We start from the raw sequence: 19,711 nt of genomic DNA, 5'->3' as shown, positions 1-19,711 counted from the left end.
TGTCTTATGAGTGGCTACAATGGACCTAGATTAAATTATACCGTACTGCAGCTTCACTTGCAATATTGTCTGTTGATTGAGAACTAGTGAATTTGTGCTGTAGAGGTCCACAGGATGGTAATGTCACATTCACCAGCAGAGGGCAATCATGAACCTCTTGTCAATCCAGCCTGGACACACCCAAATTACTGAAAAGACTCAAGGGAGATTAAAGGGATTCATGTTTAATAAGGACTGACCCTTCCCCCCCCCCCCTACAAAAACTATTTTATAAAAAGGGCAGATTTATAACAAAGCTCAAAAAATAGAAAAATGTCCAGTTCACTAGTGGTTTGGTGGGTTGGCTGTGCTGATATGGGTTATTAGAGTCTGCAGCTCCTGTAGTCTGGATGTCACCCAATGTGGGGTGGGGACTGGGGTGTCGGTGGCACACCCCTCTACCAGCGTCTGCAGGGCCCTCAGGGAACTCTCAGCTGTCTGGAGGTAACGGCTGTACTCCTCAACGCTGGTTTCCTGCCGTGCTCGCTTGGGACAGGGCTGGATAGGGGGGGGGGGTAATGAGTCACTGTATCATTATCCAAGTCTGAACACTTACAAAATACATCCCAACTTCCTTTAAGTAATCACTGACGGGACAGACTTGGTGAATAATGTACGTCTAGGAAGTGAAATGAATAAGGTATTTTGAGCTATTGGTTCAGAGACAAACTATTTGTTTTAGAATTACCATCCTCTCACTGACTAAATCTGCCAAGTTTGCCATCAACAGCTGTTGTAGAGTTAATCTTTCACCCCCCCCCTCAAAAAAAAAACCACACATAATATGGTCACAGGCATCAGCCTCATCACTCACCTCAGTGTCAGCAGTGGACTGGTCATCATCGGCAGATGCAGCTGAAACCTCAGCAGCAGTTTCCTCATTGGTCTCCAGTATGATGTTGTGTCGCTCGAGAACAGGCATCTCCAATCTTAACCTCTCAAGCCGAGTCTCCGCCGTTTCCTGTGCGTTAATAGTCTAGAAGAACACATGTTATGGTAGAAAAGTACAATATGAGGAGGAGTCTCTGAAGCTTGGGCTGGCAACTGATTAAGTGATGGCTAGGTGATAAAACCCAACAGCCACATTCCATTCTATGATCAGTGGTGCATGTGAGGGACTGAGCCTCCATCTGTAAATAGCCCATCCAACTACCTCATCCCCATATGTTTTGTTTTTTTTGCTCCTTTGCACCCCCAGTATCTCTACTTTACATCTATCACTCCAGTGTTTAATTGCTAAATTGTAATTACTTCGCCACTACGGCCTATTTATTGCCTTCCCTCCCTAATCCTACCTCATTTGCACACACTGTATATAGATGTCTTTCTGTTGTGTGATTGACTGACTGTACGTTTGTTTCTTCCATGTGTAACTCTGTGTTGTTTGTGTCGCACTGCTTTGTTTTTTTATCTTGGCCAGGTCGCAGCTGTAAATGAGAACATGTTCTCAACTGACCTAAAACAAAAATGGGTGTCTAAGGTACCAGGGACGAGATCCGTTATGAATTGCTGATAAGGAGGACCTCGTCTTGGGGGCCAAACCCTGGTTTCCATACAATGAGAACAGTCTTCATAGCAGATTCTGTCTGCTATGAATTACTCATTTATTTCATAATAATCCTAAACGTTTGACCCATTCCACACATCTGTTGTTTGTCATGTATTCAGGAGGGTGGGTCTTAACTATAAAATGCTGTGGCTCAGTTCTGCTAGTTGAGTTTCCATTCATTACCTTACTGAGGAAATTCACCACTTTGTTTTTGGTGTCTTCTGAAGACAAGCTCTGGGAGATCACCTCCTCATGATTGGTGACCTGAAACATGAACATGACACACGTTAGTCATTTAGCAGACACTCTTATCCAGAACGACTTAGATGTATCACATCAATTGGCCCAGCGTCGTCCAGGTTTGGCCAAGGTAGGCCGTCATTGTAAATAAGAATGAGTTCTTAACTGACTTGCCCAGTTAAATCGTTTTTTTTAAAGTTTTTTTACACAGTGCTGTAAGTTCACACCTCTTTACTTTGTCCACATTTTGTTGTGATATAGCCTGAAATTAAAATTGAGATTGTCTCAATTATCTACACAGAATTCTCCATAAGGTCAAAGTGGAATTTTGTTTGTAGAAAATTGTCTTGAGTCAATAAGTATTCAACCCCTTTGTCATGGCAAAATACGTTCAGGAGTAAAAATGTGCTTAACAAGTCACAGAATAAGTTGAATGGACTCATTCTGTGTTCAATAATAGTGCTTAACATGATTTTTGAATGACTACCTAATCTTTGTACACCACAAATACAATTATCGGTCGAGCAGTGAATTTCAAGCAGTCTCAACCACAAAAGACCAGAGAATTTTCCAATGCCTCGCAAAGAAGGGCACCTATTGGTAGGTGTGTAAAAATGTAAAAAGCAGATGCTGAATACCCTTTGTGCATGGTGAAGTTATTAATTACACTTTGGATGGTATATCAATACACACAGTCAGCACAAAAGACACAGGCGTCCTTGCCAACTCAGTTTCCGGAGAGGAAGGAAACCGCTCAGGGATTTCACCTTGAGGCCAAGGATTACTTTAAAACAGTTAGAGTTTTTTTGGGCTGTGATAGTAGAAAACTGAGGATGGATCAACAACTTGGTAAATACTCCACAATACTAACCTAAATGACAGAGTGAAAAGTAGGACGCCTGTACAGAATAAACATATTCCAAAACAGTGCCTTGTTGCAAACAGGATGCATAAGGTAATACTGCAAAATATATGCTAAAGAAATTCACTTTTTGTCCAGAATATAAAAAGCTGTATGTTTGGGGCAAATTCAACACAACACATCACTGTGTACCACTTCATATTTTCAAGCACTGTGGTGGCTGCATCATGTTATGGCTACGCTTGTCATCAGCAAGGACTAGGGAGTTTTTTTTAGGATAAAAATAAACAGAATAGAGCTAAGCACAGGCAAAATCTTAGAAAACCTTGTTGAGTCTGCTTTCCAACAGACACTGGGAGACTAATTCACCTTTCAGCAGGACAATAACCTAAAACACAAGGTCAAATATACACTGGAGTTGCTTACCAAAACCACATTGAATGTACCGGAGTGGCCTAGTTACAATTTGGACTTAAAATTGTCTTGAAAATGGCTGTCTAGAAATGATCAACAACCAACACTACAGAGCTTGAAGAATTTAAAAAAAGACATGTGCAAATATTGTACAATCCAGGTGTGGAAAGCTCTTAGAGACTTACCCAAAAAGACTCACAGCTGTGATCGCTGCCAAAGGTGATTCTAACATGTACAGCTGAAGTCAGAAGTTTACACTTAGGTTGGAGTCATTAAAACTCATTTTACAACCACTCCACAAATTTCTTGTTAACAAACTACAGTTTTGGCAAGTCGGTTAGGACATCTACCTTGTGCATGACAAGTAATTTTTCCAACAATTGATTACAGACAGATTGTTTAACTGTATCCTAATTCCAGTGGGTCAGAAGTTCAAACACTAAGTTGACTGTGCCTTTAACCTGTTAGAGCTCTAGGGGCGCTATTTCATTTTTGGATAAAAAACGTTCCCGTTTTAAGCGCGATATTTTGTCACGAAAAGATGCTCGACTATGCATATTCTTGACAGTTTTGGAAAGAAAACACTCTGAAGTTTCAGAATCTGCAAAGATTTTGTCTGTAAGTGCCCCAGAACTCATTCTACAGGCGAAACCAAGATGATGCATCACCCAGGAATTAGCAGAATTTCTGAAGCTCTGTTTTCCATTCTCTCCTTATATGGCTGTGATTGCGCAACGAATGAGCCTACACTTTCTGTCGTTCGCCCAAGGTCTTAGCAGCATTGTGACGTATTTGTAGGCATATCATTGGAAGATTGACCATAAGAGACTACATTTTCCAAGTGTCCGCCTGGTGTCCTGCGTCGAATTCGGTGCGCAATTGCCAGCTGCTTCTACTTTACCATTTGATTCAGGAGAGAAAGCATGTGTCCAAGAACGATGTATCAATGAAGAGATATGTGAAAAACACCTTGATGATTGATTCTAAACAACGTTTGCCATGTTTTCAGTCGATATTATGGAGTTAATTTGGAAAAAAGTTTGCGTTTTGAGGACTGAATTTATGGATTTTTTTTGGTAGCCAAATGTGATGTATAAAACGGAGCTATTTCTAATACACAAGGAATCTTTTTGGAAAAACTGAGCATCTGCTATCTAACTGAGAGTATCCTCATTGAAAACATCAGAAGTTCTTCAAAGGTAAATGATTTTATTTGAAGGCTTTTATGTTTTTGTTAATGTTGCGTGCTGGATGCTAACGCTAATGCTAACGCTAAATGCTAACTCTAGCTAGCTACTTTTACACAAATTATTGTTTTCCTATGGTTGAGAAGCATATTTTGAAAATCTGAGATGACAGTGTTGTTTACAAAAGGCTAAGCTTGAGAGATGGCATATTTATTTCATTTCATTTGCGATTTTCATAAATAGTTAACGTTGTGTTATGCTAATGAGCTTGCTGATAGATTTACACAATCCTGGATACAGGGGTTTTTTCATAGCTAAACGTGACGCAGAAAACGGAGCGATTTGTCCTAAACAAATAATCTTTCAGGAAAAACTGAACATTTGCTATCTGAGAGTCTCCTCATTGAAAACATCTGAAGTTCTTCAAAGGTAAATGATTTTTTTGAATGCTTTTCTGTTTTTTTGTGTAAATGTTGCCAGCTGAATGCTAATGCTAAATGCTACGTTAGCCATCAATACTGTTACACAAATGCTTGTTTTGCAATGGTTGAGAAGCATATTTTGAAAATCTGAGATGACAGTGTTGTTAACAAAAGGCTAAGCTTGAGAGCTAGCATATTTATTTCATTTCATTTGCGATTTTCATGAATAGTTAACGTTGCGTTATGGTAATGAGCTTGAGTCTGTATTCACGAACCCGGATCCGGGATGGGGAGATCAGAAAGGTTAAACAGCTTGGAAAATTCCAGAAAATTATGTCATGGCTTTAGAAGCTTCTGTTAGGCTAATTGATATCATTTGAGTCAATTGGAGGTGTACCTGTGGATGTATTTCAAGGCCTACCTTCATACTCAGTGCCTCTTTGCTTGACATCATGGGAAAATCAAAATAAATCAGCCAAGACTTGAGGAGCAATTGAAGGTACCACGTTCATCTGTACAAACAATAGTACGCAAGTATAAACACCATGGGACCACGTGGGACCGTCATACCACTCAGGAAGAAGACGCGTTCTGTCTCCTAGAGATGAACATACTTGTGCAAAAAGTGCAAATCAATCCCAGAACAACAGCAAAGGACCTTGTGAAGATGCTGGAGGAAACAGGTACAAAAGTATCTAAATCCACAGTAAAACAAGTCCTATATCGACATACCCTGAAAGGTCGCTCAGCAAGGAAGAAGCCACTGCTCCAAAACCGCCATAAAAAAGCCAGACTACGGTTTGCAACTGCACATGGGGACAAAGATCGTAATTTTGGGAGAAATGTCCTCTGGTCTGATGAAACAAAATAGAACTGTTTGGCATTATGACCATCGTTATGTTTGGAGGAAAAAGGGGGAAGCTTGCAAGCCGAAGAACACCATCCCAACCGTGAAGCTCGGGGGTGGCAGCATCATGTTGTGGGGGTTCTTTGCTGCAGGAGGGACTGGTGCACTTCAAAATAGATGGCTTCATGAGGAAAGAAAATTATGTGGATATATTGAAGCAACATCTCAAGACATCAGTCAGGAAGTTAAAGCTTGGTCGCAAATGAGTCTTCCAAATGGACAATGACCCCAAGCATACTTCCAAAGTTGTGGCAAAATTGCTTAAGGACAACATTGTCAAGGTATTGGAGTGGCCATCACAAAGCCCTGACCTCAACCCTATAGACAATTTGTGGGCAGAACTGAGAAAGCATGTGCGAGCAAGGAGGCCTACAAACATGACTCAGTTACACCAGCCCTGTCAGGAGGACTGGGCCACAATTCACCCAAGATATTGTGGGAAGCTTGTGGAAGGCTACCCGAAACGTTTGACACAAGTTAAACAATTTAAAGTCAATGCTACCAAATACTAATTGAGCGAACTTCTGACCCACTGGGAATGTGATGAAAGAAATAAAAGCTTAAATAAATCTATTATTCTGACATTTCACATTCTTAAAATAAAGTGGTTATCCTAACTGACCTAAAACAGGGAATCTTTACTAGGATTAACTGTCAGGAATTGTGAAAAACTGAGTTTAAATGTATTTGGCTAAGGTGTATGTAAACTTCCGACTTCAACTGTAATTGACTCAGGGGGTTGAATAGTTATCTAATGAAGATACATTAGTGATTTTTTTTTTTATGTAATAATTTCTCTTTCACTTTGACAAAGTATTTTGTGTAGATCGTTGAAGAAAAATTACAAATCCATTTTAATCCCACTTTGGAATACAACAAAATGTGAAAAATATTCTAGGGGTGTGTATCCTTTCTGAAAGCACATTGAAGTTCATGCGTACATTAAAGTGGCCACTGTCCCTCCAGTTTTAAATAAAAACTCAGCCAAGTGTCCTCAGGAAGAAGGAAACTCATAGGAATTTTTAAGATTCATTATATTCCTATCACTTATAAAACGGTGTTCAGGAGAGTCTCACCTCTGCAAAGTGGGCGAAGGCCTCCAGGGCATGTTGGTTTATTAGCCAGGACCGCTCAGCTAGCAGGACCCCAAACAGAGCACTCAGCCTGGGAAACACCTGACTCTGTGGACGACACACCACACACACGCGCTGGTCACATATACCTTAAAAAAAAAAAAATTCAAGTAAGGTCGTGGATCAGACAACCAGTCAGTATCGGGTGTGACGATTTGCCTCATGCAGCACGACACATCTCCTTCGCACAGAGTTGATCAGGCTGTTGATTGTGGCCTGTGGAATGTTGTACCGCTTCTCTTCAATGGCTGTGTGAAAGTTGTTGGATATTGTCCGGAACTGGAACACGCTGTCGTACACGTCGATCCAGAGCATTCCAAACATGCTCATTGGGTGACATGTCTAGAGTATGCAGGCCATAGCAGAACAGACCTTTTCAGCTGTGCATTATCATGCTGAAACATGAGGTGATGGCGGCGTATGAATGGCATGACAATGGGTCTCAGGATCGCATCACGGTATCTCTGTGCATTCAAATTGCCAATTGCACGCTCCCTAAAAACCTTGTGTTGTGTGACAAATCTGCACATTTTAGAGTAGCCTTTAGGTGCACCTGTGCAATGATCATTCTGTTTAATCAGCTTCTTGATATGCCACACCAGTCAGATGAATGGGATTATCTTTGAAAAGGAGAAACGCTCACTACCAGGGACATAAACAAATGTATGCACAAAATTTGAGATAAAGCTTATTCTGCATATGGAAAATTCCGGGGATCTTTAATTTCAACTCATGAAACATGGGCCCAACACTTAATATTTTTGTTCAGAATACATTTTTCTGTCCATCGTACAGTAGTACCTGGCTATCATACAATACCTGGCTATCATGTGGGATGAACACCTTGCCTAGAGAGGCCAAGAACTCCAGAGCAGCCAGCAGCAGGTCATCAGGACACTTCTCAGAGACCATGGCTCCCACACACACAAGGGCCTAAAAACACACTCAATCAATTTATAATACACAACAACTGGTAAATAGTCGCTGGAATTTCAGCCAGGTAGCTCAAGGACTCTGGCTACTTTTAGCCTGATAGCTAGTTATAACTAGAAGGATTAAGTTAGAAGGTAACGTTAAAACGGAGCCTGACCTCAGCATGAGTAGTTGACTGAAATTAAGCTATATTCTTAACAAAAAGATAGGCTACTATAAGTTCTCATAACAAAATTAACGTGGCTTTAGTAGTGAGGCCGGCCACCATGGAGGCAGAGAGAGACAGAGACATATAGAGAGAGAGATGGAGAGAAAGAGAGATCAGTGGCACAATGGTTCCCAAACTTGGAGTCTTGAGAATCTGTAATCTTATTAAAACACATTTTTCAAATAGGTATAGGGTACAACATTTTAGAGTCAACTATAGGCCTTTTTACACTGGTGCACTTTAGCAGTTTACAATATTTATTTATTTAATTGAACCTTTATTTAACTAGGCAAGAAAACTGAATTGCAGTGCAGTTCACGAGATACACATTTCAATATGAACATCTCCACATTTACAAAAAAATAATAATAATTGGGGTGGGGGCACAAAAAATATGAAATCATCACGAGGGGCCGCAGGTCTGCCTACCCACATCCATACACATGCAGTCAGAGCCGGCCCTAGCCTTTTGGGGGCCCTAAGTGAAATGTTGTTGGCGGGCCCCCCCACACCTTGTGAGCAAAACATTTTAGCGCCCCCCCCCCCCCTCTTGACAGCGGAGACAAAACATTGTTTTGGAGTAAATCTCCTGCAATTCCACACATTTTGCCATGGGGCGGAGAGAAAATGTTGTGCAATTCAACAGATTTTGCCATGGGGTAGAAGATTTTGCAATTTTATAACACAATTCTACACATTTTGCCATGGGACAGAGAGAAAAGTTTTCAGTTTTGAATATGATATCTGAGTGAGAGTGACTAACAAAATCAATGGGGCCCCTCCCGGTCGGTAATTTAACCATGATTACTACTAGTTTAGATAGCTGGCTAGACTAACTTACCAATGAAGAAAATGTTTTTCTGACATGGGCTAATTGAGTGATTGTCGAAATTGCACCTTTTGTATTCTACTAGTCAAGTTCCCTCCTGTGCGTTGTCTGGATAGCCCACTGGACCTGATAGTTTAGCACATCACTGAGCATCATAGTCACTGAAGTGAGTTTGTGTTCTGTACCTGACAGATGACCTGTGGGTCAAAACTCTTCACCAAGATGGCTGACATGGAGAGGAGGAGTTTCAGAGTGCACTGGATGCTAGGGTGGCTCTGCACCTGCCAATCAAAAGGGATAGAGTTAACTGAACAGGCAAACTGTACACCCAAATGTACTTGTGAGTGTGTTTGCGTGTGTCCAGAAGCATTTCCCTCACCTGTCTGGGACACATGGCAACCCAGAGTTGTGAGATGATCGTCAGTGCAGACGAGCCACACTCTGCCTCTGGAGATACACCTCGAACCACCATCAGCAGGGACAACAGCGCTTTGTTCTGGGGGGCGGGAAAATGGGCCGAACTGACAGGCCATACTGTAGTGCTTTCTTACTAAATTAAAAACAGAATGGTCCACTTAGGACGACAAGAAATTACCTTCTCTACCCTGATTTTCCTCACACCAAACAATTATTTATTGGTACATTTTATCTAAGCTCTTAAACCAAACTCTTCACCTTCTCTAAGCTCTTAAACCAAACTCTTCACCTTCTCTAAGCTCTTAAACCAAACTCTTCACCTTCTCTAAGCTCTTAAACCAAACTCTTCACCTTCTCTAAGCTCTTAAACCAAACTCTTCACCTTCTCTAAGCTCTTAAACCAAACTCTTCACCTTCTCTAAGCTCTTAAACCAAACTCTTCACATTCTCTAAGCTCTTAAACCAAACTCTTCACCTTGTCTAAGCTCTTAAACCAAACTCTTCACCTTCTCTAAGCTCTTAAACCAAACTCTTCACCTTCTCTAAGCTCTTAAACCAAACTCTTCACCTTCTCTAAGCTCTTATATCCAGTCATGATCTTTCTATTCAACACCTACTATAGGACAGGAGACAACCACGCAGCAGATAATAGTGTAGCCTTGCCCTGTCTATACTCTTGGTAATGAAATGAGACCTTCAGCGTGGTAACTAAAGGCCGAAATGTGTCACGAGGCATGTTCATTATTTTTTTTAAAGGTGCCTGCCTGTCAATGAGGCTGTATAAAACAAGTAGGTTCAGCACTATCACTCCAGTGGAATAGAATACAACTTTATTGTCCACAACATTAACTTTGTTCAGCTGGGCACTAAAAAGCGTTTTAGATAGGCTTTGCCCCTTGGTCTAAAGCAGCTTCTGAACCGAGGGATTCTGAAGTGTCCTCCTCACCACTTTGTCCAATTGTCCCAGTTTGCACCCAGCCTTTTGCCAGTTTGTCACAGTGGTGTCAGTTAAGGTGATGATGTCTGCCTCGACCCGCTGCCGGGCATCATGGGAAAGGGCTCTAAGGAGGATGTGACACCATACAGGGAGGTTGTCATCCTGGGAGGGAGGGAAACGCTCCACCAACTCCATCTACAATGAAAACACACAGAATTGTATAACACATATCACATGAAAAACACACACTCTGTCACATACTAACGTAAATAAAAACCACAAGCTCATATCACTTTATAAAACCAGAGAGTGACAGCCAGCCCCCCCCCCCCACACACACACACGTTTTCTCCGTGCTGCTGTCTGACCTGGTGTTCAGGAGTCATGAGGAACACCATACGTCTCAGCAGCAGAGACAGGTGGGACAGCTGGTAACACTCCCCACCACACGACTTCACCTGGGGGGGGGGGGGGGGGGGGGGGGGTGAGGAGGGGGTGGAAAAAGGGAAGGTAGGTAGCTTCAGTTAATTTCATGACCTGGGGCACGGTTACTAACAGGTGTCTCCTTCCCCCAGGATCCAGAAACACCAATTGTCGCCTCTGTCGGGGTATCAGAGAGGCCCTAGTCCACAGCCACCCTGCCCACAGAGAGATGCCAAATCTACCCCTAAGGCTTGCACCCTACACACTTGTGGAGATCTGACTGGATTAGACAGGTGTTAAGCCATCTGGTAGCAGCTCCAGCTTGCCTTATAACAGTTGTAAATGAGAACTTGTTCTCAACTTGCCTACCTGGTTAAATAAATGTGAAATAAATAACTAACAATCAAATCCTCTCAGATCTCCACAAGTGCGTTGGCCTTATGGGGTGGATTCGGGCCTGGGCCTTGGATAGGGATCATAAACTAGGATACACACAGAGAGAAAGAGAGCAGACAGAGAGAGATCACTGATAGCAAGGGAGAAGGTGTGACCCCTGTGGTCCGTCTGTCCTCTCTACGATAGACACAGAGAGAAAGAGACCAGACAGAGAGAGATCACTGATAGCAAGGGAGAAGGTGTGACCCCTGTGGTCCGTCTGTCCTCTCTACGATAGACACAGAGAGAAAGAGACCAGACAGAGAGAGATCACTGATCACAAGGGAGAAGATGTGACCCCTGTGGTCCGTCTGTCCTCTCTACGATACACACAGAGAGAAAGAGACCAGACAGAGAGAGATCACTGATAGCAAGGGAGAAGGTGTGACCCCTGTGGTCCGTCTGTCCTCTCTACTCACCAGTTGAGCTGTGAGGAGACCGTGATGCAAGCACAGTTCAGCTGTACCATACCTGCAGAGAGAGGACAGAGTCACTCACAGCCGGCAGCAAACACACAGGACATGCAACGGACATTTACAGTATCGCGACATTTATGTGAAATGTACTTTACATTTGAGTAATTTAGCAGACAGTCTCCCTCCAGAGAAGACTTCCAGTTAGTACATCCATTTTTTTTAAAAAGGTGGTTAAGTGAGACAACCACATAAGCATAGTGAGCTAATTTTGTCCCTGAAAAAAAAAAATAATAATCAGTTTATAAGCAATGTCAGTGTTGGTGGAAGGAAGGCCGGTGTTTTTGTGGCCAGATGCTCACCGGGCCATGAAGCACCACACGTCAGTAGCCAGCAGGGCCGTCTGGGTGTCAGGCTGCAGCACGGCCTCCAACAGACTACGCTCCTGATGGATGGATTAGCACAAATGAAGGACAGAGAAACAAAGAGAGGAAGGTTTGGTATGAACTGATCCACAGTAGAAAAACAGATGAAGGATAATGATTGAGCCGCGTTTCAGGGTGATAATTTCACCAGAAATGACCTTGTTGTTTCCACTAAATAAAAGAGAAACTGAGATTTGGTACGATATCATAAACATACTGTATCCACAATTTCATCATAATGCAATAATTTACAGTTTTTCCAAGCTAGGAAAAACTCAGGGGCTCAGTGCTGTGTAGAGTATGTGTGTGTGTAAAATTCTTACACACAATATCTACAACAATTTACACCCAACAGTTTGTGGGCAGGGCCTCACCAGTACGGGGAAGTGTTCTGGGGGCAGCGATGCCACACGGGCACAGAGCATCACACAGACGTGATGATGTAGGGTCACGTTCCCCTGGGCTTGACCCTTCATCATCACCCCAGGCAACAGGACTGGAACCCTGCGTTCCGTACAGCACCGCCTGAAGCTCTGGAACAAGGCCCGGAACAGAGGCAGTCTGAAGACAGGGCAGGCAGGGGGGAAGAGAGGGAGGAGAGAAAGATAGAGGGGAGAGAGAGAGGGAGGAGAGAAAGATAGAGGGGAGAGAGAGGGAGGAGAGAAAGATAGAGGGGAGAGAGAGAGGGAGGAGAGAAAGATAGAGGGGAGAGAGAGAATGCCAGATCAAAGAAATGTCTGGATGAAAATGAAATACTTGATGTATTATGGAGTTTTTGGGACTATTTAATGGGTTCTTTTGCACTAGTCAAACTAAATAAAAAAACTATTTGACTCATGTCTGGTCGACAGCCATAGTCTAGAGCCCTCCTACCTGGGTGTGTCCTCAGGGAAGTGGCTGCCGTCACACCACAGCTGCAGTGCCTCCTCTGGATGGGAGGGGAACTGACCCATGACACTCACCAGCAGGAGGCAATGAGGTAACTCTGTCTCAGGACTCAACTCTACATACAGGTACACAAACAGGACAGGCAGGGGCCACAAAAAGGCACACACTCAACACAAGGTAGGCCTGACAAGACTCATGAGACTGTAGGCCTACTGGTAAAACGGACACGAGGGGATATTTTAGCCATTATTATTAGTGACATTTTTAGGCATTATTATCGCAATCTACTCTTTTTACTGACTCAAGTCGTGCTTCGTTTTTTGTTGTTGTGAGTGACTCGTTCATTTTAGTAATTCGTTTTGACCTGCTGACCGCAGTGAAGTCCTACAGCAGCATTACTACACTCCTCTGGCTCAGTGGCTCCAGTGAAGTCCTACAGCAGCATTATTACACTCTCCTCTGGCTCAGTGGCTCCAGTGAAGTCCTACAGCAGCATTATTACACTCTCCTCCGGCTCAGTGGCTCCAGTGAAGTCCTACAGCAGCATTATTACACTCTCCTCTGGCTCAGCGGCTCCAGTGAAGTCCTACAGCAGGATTACTACACTCTCCTCTGGCTCAGTGGCTCCAGTGAAGTCCTACAGCAGGATTACTACACTCTCCTCTGGCTCAGTGTCTCCAGTGAAGTCCTACAGCAGGATTACTACACTCTCCTCTGGCTCAGTGGCTCCAGTGAAGTCCTACAGCAGGATTACTACACTCTCCTCTGGCTCAGTGGCTCCAGTGAAGTCCTACAGCAGCATTACTACACTCTCCTCTGGCTCAGTGGCTCCAGTGAAGTCCTACAGCAGGATTACTACACTCTCCTCTGGCTCAGTGGCTCCAGTGAAGTCCTACAGCAGGATTACTACACTCTCCTCTGGCTCAGTGTCTCCAGTGAAGTCCTACAGCAGGATTACTACACTCTCCTCTGGCTCAGTGGCTCCAGTGAAGTCCTACAGCAGGATTACTACACTCTCCTCTGGCTCAGTGGCTCCAGTGAAGTCCTACAGCAGGATTACTACACTCTCCTCTGGCTCAGTGGCTCCAGTGAAGTCCTACAGCAGCATTATTACACTCTCCTCCGGCTCAGTGGCTCCAGTGAAGTCCTACAGCAGCATTATTACACTCTCCTCTGGCTCAGCGGCTCCAGTGAAGTCCTACAGCAGGATTACTACACTCTCCTCTGGCTCAGTGGCTCCAGTGAAGTCCTACAGCAGGATTACTACACTCTCCTCTGGCTCAGTGGCTCCAGTGAAGTCCTACAGCAGGATTACTACACTCTCCTCTGGCTCAGTGTCTCCAGAGACGTCCTCTGACCAACTACTGTCTGTCATGTAGCCGCGCAGGAAAACAGATCGTGCTGCAGGCAGCATAGACGAAAAAGACATGTTTAGAAATTATCATTGGTCGCATGGTGCAAGAATGAATACAATAGCGATCAACATTGTTTAAAGCACACTTCTCAGTCACAAATGACAGCTCCAATAAGCCCTTAGAGTGAACGACGTGAACTTGTAGAGTCTTCAGTTCATGGTTTGCAGGTAAGGTGGTCCTGTGTGCACTGGGCATTACTGTCTCAAAGGAACTAAACGAGTCGAAAGATTTGTTATTTTGACTGAACGAGTCAATAAGATCAGAGTCAGTAAAAAGAGCTGAACTTCTTATCTCTACTGTTTATGTCGCCTGATTAATGACAGATAACAAGCAGAGCCCTGATATTCAAAGTAGTACTTTGGCCTTGTGAGAGAATTGTGTTCCAAGTTGACCTCTGACCCCCCAAAAAATAAAAAATAAAATAGAGCACACTCAGCAAACCAATGTCCTCAAAGGACACCAACAGAAGGGGTGTGTGTGTGTGTGTGTTTGCTACATATGTCTCGAGGCGGAAAGCATCCCTACAGTACATTGACAGAGGCCCCAGATGGACGTGGGACAGTGGACAGGGATGTAATAAGGAAACAAGACTGTACAATTCAAGACCTAAGGCTCATGGCAGTAAAGTGCATCATGGGAAGAAAAAAAACGTGTGGCCCCAAACAATGTCAATAAAGCACATGGGTTAGCATAGACTGCAGTATTTCTTATTTTTCTACACAAGGGTGAAGGTAGAGGTGGACTCACGCTGGCTGGGGTTGAGGACGGACTCGACGAAGGGTCTGAGGGGGAGCAGCTGGGAGAGCAGAGCGTCCATGGGCACCAGAGCTGCTCCGTTCAGCTCCTCAGACAGAGGGGAGGGGAGCACTGGGGAACACAGGCTGGGGGGAAACTTGCTGTGGATAAAATAGCAAACGTTAACCACAGAGGGGGTGTGTGTGTGTGTGTGTGAGTGTACAGTACGCGTGAGTTGCAGAAGGTGTAGCCGTATTGTACCTGACAATTTGAAGGTAGAGTTGGTGGAAGCGTCCGCAAGACTTGGAAAGAAAAGCCTTGAATTCCTTTATGTAATGAACTAATGTGTTGGCAAAAAATCTGCACATCTTTGTAGTTTTCTGAAAAAGCTTGTATTCTGGGCTGTGTGCCACCTGCTGTAGAAAACACAGAGACCAGCGGTTCAACAGGACAGCAGGAACAACCAGATCAAGCAGAGAGCATTGTTTCACTGTGTGGCTGTGTTCTACCCTTCACCTCACGCTCAGACATCTAGGGTCACAGTGAGAACGTTGCATTTCTGTCCTGAATTGACCAGTAACAAACTCTATTGTTGTGTAATATTAATGAATAATAAATTTGGACTCCAGGCTTTTCATTTGCACACACTGTATACGGCTTTTTCTATTGTGTTATTGACTGTACGTTTGTTTATTCCAGGTGTAAATCTGTGTTGTTTGTGCCGCACTGCTTTGCTTTATCTTGGCCAGGTGGCAGTTGTAAATGGCCAACCTGGTTAAATAAAGGTGAAATAAATCAATAATTATAGAAGGAAATCAGCTCATTCCACTCATCAAGGTCATGTTCAGTGAGCACGCAGCAACAAAAAACATGAGGAAATGAATGAAAGATGAATGCCAGCCCGGTGAGCACAAGTTGAAGATTTATTTTCAACGTCTTTTCACCCAAAAATATGTATTTTCAACATCTTGTCAACCAAAAATATATATTTCAACGTCTTTTCAAACAAAAATATCAATTTTCAACAGCTTTTCAACCCAAAAGATGTATCGTCGTCTTTCGCTCATAGGGAGTGTTCCTCTGACTGTGATGTGATTGGCCGTGTACCTGTGACCCCGCCTGACTGATCTGCTCAGCCAGCTCCAGGCAGCTGTGGAACGATGCCAGCAGGTCATCGCACAGACAGGATGTGATGTCACCGTGACGAAGCCGCTCCTCCACCAATGACCCATACTTCACACACTGCCTGATCAGATCAATCAATCAGTCAGCCAACAAAAACAGCCAGATAGATTTAAATTATCAGCAAAATGTAATGTTTTTGGGACGGACTTTACTTAGTGAATAATTAATTTACAATCGATCAGATCATGTTTATGATGATTAAAAATGTGCACGTTCTATACTTACTTAATAATGAATTTCCATGTGTTGGCGTGTAGTGCTATGTCAAGGTTTGAGATAACCGAGCATATATCCAGGAGACTATGAATCACTGAGGAAAATAAACACATTTTCAATGTCATCACCGAGGCAAAAACTATTGTTGATGTATGACAATGTCTTACCATAACACTGAGTAGTATAAAATGGTCCCTTTTATCTACAGTGAGAATTACTACCCACAAACAACCAGACGGATGCATAAGTCTCTTCCGAGAGACACACACACCAGTGATGATGTCGGAGACGTCGTCCTCCGAGGCTGTGTTCTCCGGGGAGATCCTGTCCATTAGTTCCATCAGACCTTTCTGTAGTGAGTAAGCCTCTTTAAACAGGCCCTGAAGCAGGTCTCCCACCAGGGACAGACGCCCACAGTACACTTCCCCACTCTCCTGGGGAAACAGTCATTCCCACAACATATTGTAATAACGCCACTGACTCCATACAGTACAAAACTACATATGAACATGATGGACTCAGAGATACTCCTAGACATAGACATAATGCACAGTAAGAATAATTAAAAGAGTGAATTCCTTGCAGTCATACCTTGCAGTGATGGAAGGTGTTCCTGAGGACCTTAAGGATGCAGGAGGGTAAGGAGCGGATACTATCCAGGGCAGGGGCCTCCTCAAATGAGCAGACATGACGCACACAGCCAGACAGCACCTCCAACACCTGCACCATCACCTGGCAAACAGAACTCCCCCCAGCTAATGATGTCCACTCAGTACAATTAGCATTCTCATGTTGTATCAGAGACAGAGAGAGAGAGACGGGAGTGATTCTCTCTCATATTGTATCAGAGACAGAGAATTTACCAGGCATTAAGAACGCACCTGTAGAATGTTCCTGAGAAAAGAGTGTATTTCCGTGTTCTGAATGGACAGCCCTCCTACTTGGTTAGTGATCTCTTCCATCAGTGTGTTGAACATCTTCCCGACCTGCAGACATTACAACAGTTAAACACACACACACACACACACTGAGCTGATGCTTGTGAACATGCGTGTCTGTGTCCAAACAAGAAATGAAATATGTCCTACCTTAGGTAAGACCTTGGAGAAACACTCGTCTTCCAGCTCTGACAGGCTGAGGTGAGGCAGGAACATGTCTGTGATGACTTTCAGCACATCTAAAAGAAGACACAAACATGAACTGAGAGAACGAGTGCCACTGGTCCTTTCACTCCAGGCCTTATTCACGGAGAACACTGAATTATGACTGGGTTTTACTGACAGGTGACAACTTCTGATTTTGATTTCACCTTTACTTAACCAGGTAGACCAGTTGAGAACAAGTTCTCAATTACAACTGCGACCTGAACTTCATGTCCCCAACTAAAATGTGAGTCAAAAACTGTCTTTACACACCATTAAAAGTATGTACGCATATATATATTTATATTCCAGTCTCCGACGTTGCTCGTTCTGATATTTTTTAAACGTTATTGCTAGGTATTGCTACACGGTTGGAGCTAGAAACACACGTATTTTGCTGGACCTGCGATAACGGCAGCAAATCTGTGTTTTCACGACTCGTAAAACTTTGATTTGATGTTAAAAAGATTAGACTTACGTATATGTTCTTCCCAGCTTTCGGTCTTATAATGCATGGAGTACACACAGTTAAGGGAGTTCAAAGGTAATGCCATTTGACTTCAACAGTAGTAGCTACACATACAGGCATACCACATCAACTGGATAGGTCTGAAGTGCATTTGTGCAGACCCCGGAACTGATGTTTACAGTCATTTCAACCATAATTAAATCATTTATGCCCCATGCCATGTTTTGTACAATAGTGACCCACCAAAGGATATGATGAGTTTGGGGAGGACGGATTTGACTTCCAGCCGACAGGTGTCCTTACTCCACTGGACCACCTCTTCCAACAGAGTGGTCTGCGACATGGTGGTGATGACAGCCTAGGTGGTGTACACTACAAAACAAAGAACATTATTCTCGTACTTTTCTCTACAAACCATAGATGTAGCAAGCTACTAGTTAAATCATAGGAATAGAAACGCCGGTTAAACGCAACGATTTACGATGGAGTTGAGCTGCGACTAGTTTGGGCAGACAGCTCTAATGTCGTAAAATGAAGTTCTTATCAAAACTACTGCTTTTAGCATCCAAAGAACAATATTGTGTGTATATTGTGGGATATTATTTTGGTGCTGAAGTCAGTCGTTTTGAATCATTTTATTTGGCATCGGAGCCAACCAACTCTATCGTAAATCGTTGCGTTTAGACGGCTAAGGAGGTTGTACAGGCACTAAACTTGTCAAGGTTAGCTAGCTGGCTGCAGGTTAGGTTTGGATAACAGCACCGCTTTACAACCAGCTCGTTAGCAAGGTAGCTAGTTAACAAGCTTCGCTCTGATTCCGTTGACGTTAGCCAACTAAGTAGCGTTAGCTAGCTACATTGATAAGCTTGTGTTTACCTTGCTACTTTCTTTCAGTAGTTCACAAATCCCCACGAAATGTAATTTTTACTTGCGTTATTACATGCATAGAAAAACGACATGGCTTGCTTCGCCAGCTAACTGGTTTAAAAAATATTCAAACTGTATCGAGAGTTTATGGAAAACTTTAGCAAGAAAGAGGTGCCTGTGTGAAGCTAGCCACAATAAGGATGAGCGACTATAGAGGCGTTTGCGGTTTTCCTTCAGAGTAAAAGTCCATAATTGAAAGTGATTCAAACAGATACAAATAGTGGAATAATGACACATTTGGACGAGATAACGCTAAACAAGGTCGGAATGTGGAAATATAAGTTCAACAAAAGACAATAATTTGTTAATTTTGCAACCACAACAAACAAAAATATCGCACCGTGGCTGAACTAGATTGTAGGATTCCATTGTAGGCATACTTATATGCAATGTTGTTGTTTTTTTTTACCTTTATTTAACTAGGCCAGTCAGGTAAGAACAAATTCTTACTTTCAATGTGACGGCCTAAGAACAGTGGGTTAACTGCCTTGTTCAGGGGCAGAAGGACAGATTTTTACCTTGTCAGCTCAGGGATTAGATTTTGCAACATTTCGGTTACAAGTCCAACGCTCGAACCACCTGGCTACCTGCTGCCCCTTACCTATGGATCTTGTGTCCATGAAATGGGGTATCATCATACTCAGTTACACAAACAGATTACAATTCTGAAGCGTTTGCAGAAATATTAGTGTCGTAGCTCATATTAAGGAACTTTAACTGTGGAAAATTACCTCACTATTCAGCCTATTGTGCATATTGACATTTCTATTGAAATGAACAGACTTATCTATGGATCTAGGGGCCATGAAATGGAGTATCAGCCTACTCAGTGACATCCATAGATTACAGCTGTGAAGGCTGTAAGCATGTGACTAATTAAATTTGATTTCATAGTGAGGTGATTTCACACAGTTAAAGATTCTTAATATGAGTATGAGCCATAACGCTAGTATTTGTGTAA

General features: G+C 43.1%; 1 protein-coding gene across 4 annotated transcripts; it reads right to left on the bottom strand.

Annotated features, from left to right (window-relative positions):
• Positions 1–208: 208 nt before the first annotated feature.
• c5h1orf112 (chromosome 5 C1orf112 homolog) lies at positions 209–19,372 on the bottom strand. 4 transcript variants are annotated; one of them, XM_036978886.1, is made up of 24 exons: positions 19,352–19,372; positions 18,077–18,195; positions 17,833–17,872; positions 17,301–17,389; positions 17,094–17,198; positions 16,804–16,944; positions 16,484–16,646; positions 16,222–16,306; positions 15,919–16,057; positions 15,073–15,227; positions 14,824–14,972; positions 12,647–12,776; positions 12,148–12,334; positions 11,711–11,793; positions 11,355–11,406; positions 10,446–10,535; positions 10,087–10,272; positions 9,103–9,219; positions 8,909–9,004; positions 7,573–7,686; positions 6,697–6,801; positions 1,772–1,852; positions 854–1,015; positions 209–537 (listed from the first exon to the last, which is right to left on the bottom strand). In XM_036978886.1, the coding sequence occupies exons 2-24, from the start codon at positions 18,164–18,166 to the stop codon at positions 325–327; spliced, it is 2,772 nt and encodes a 923-aa protein (XP_036834781.1). In that variant the 5' UTR covers positions 18,167–18,195; positions 19,352–19,372; the 3' UTR covers positions 209–324. The 4 variants fall into 4 exon arrangements, with proteins under 4 accessions (XP_036834781.1, XP_036834782.1, XP_036834780.1 ...); XM_036978887.1 differs by lacking the exon at positions 19,352–19,372 and adding an exon at positions 18,700–18,894 and having other exon boundaries at positions 8,909–8,998; XM_036978885.1 differs by lacking the exon at positions 19,352–19,372 and adding an exon at positions 18,700–18,893.
• Between the last annotated feature and the right edge of the window lie 339 nt (positions 19,373–19,711).

This window comes from Oncorhynchus mykiss, chromosome 5, assembly GCF_013265735.2.
Source record: "Oncorhynchus mykiss isolate Arlee chromosome 5, USDA_OmykA_1.1, whole genome shotgun sequence".
NCBI lineage: Eukaryota > Metazoa > Chordata > Actinopteri > Salmoniformes > Salmonidae > Oncorhynchus > Oncorhynchus mykiss.
This window is presented reverse-complemented; position numbering and strand designations above follow the sequence as displayed.

Bases quoted from the DNA above. Each gene is read 5' to 3' on its own strand.
- c5h1orf112 (XM_036978886.1), bottom strand. From the start codon at position 18,166: ATGTCGCAGACCACTCTGTTGGAAGAGGTGGTCCAGTGGAGTAAGGAC. The intron at 17,199-17,300 runs GTAGGACATATT...TAATGTCTGCAG, and splicing joins TCTCCAAGGTCTTACCTAAG to GTCGGGAAGATGTTCAACAC. The intron at 9,005-9,102 runs GTGAGGGAAATG...TTTGATTGGCAG, and splicing joins TTGCCATGTGTCCCAGACAG to GTGCAGAGCCACCCTAGCAT.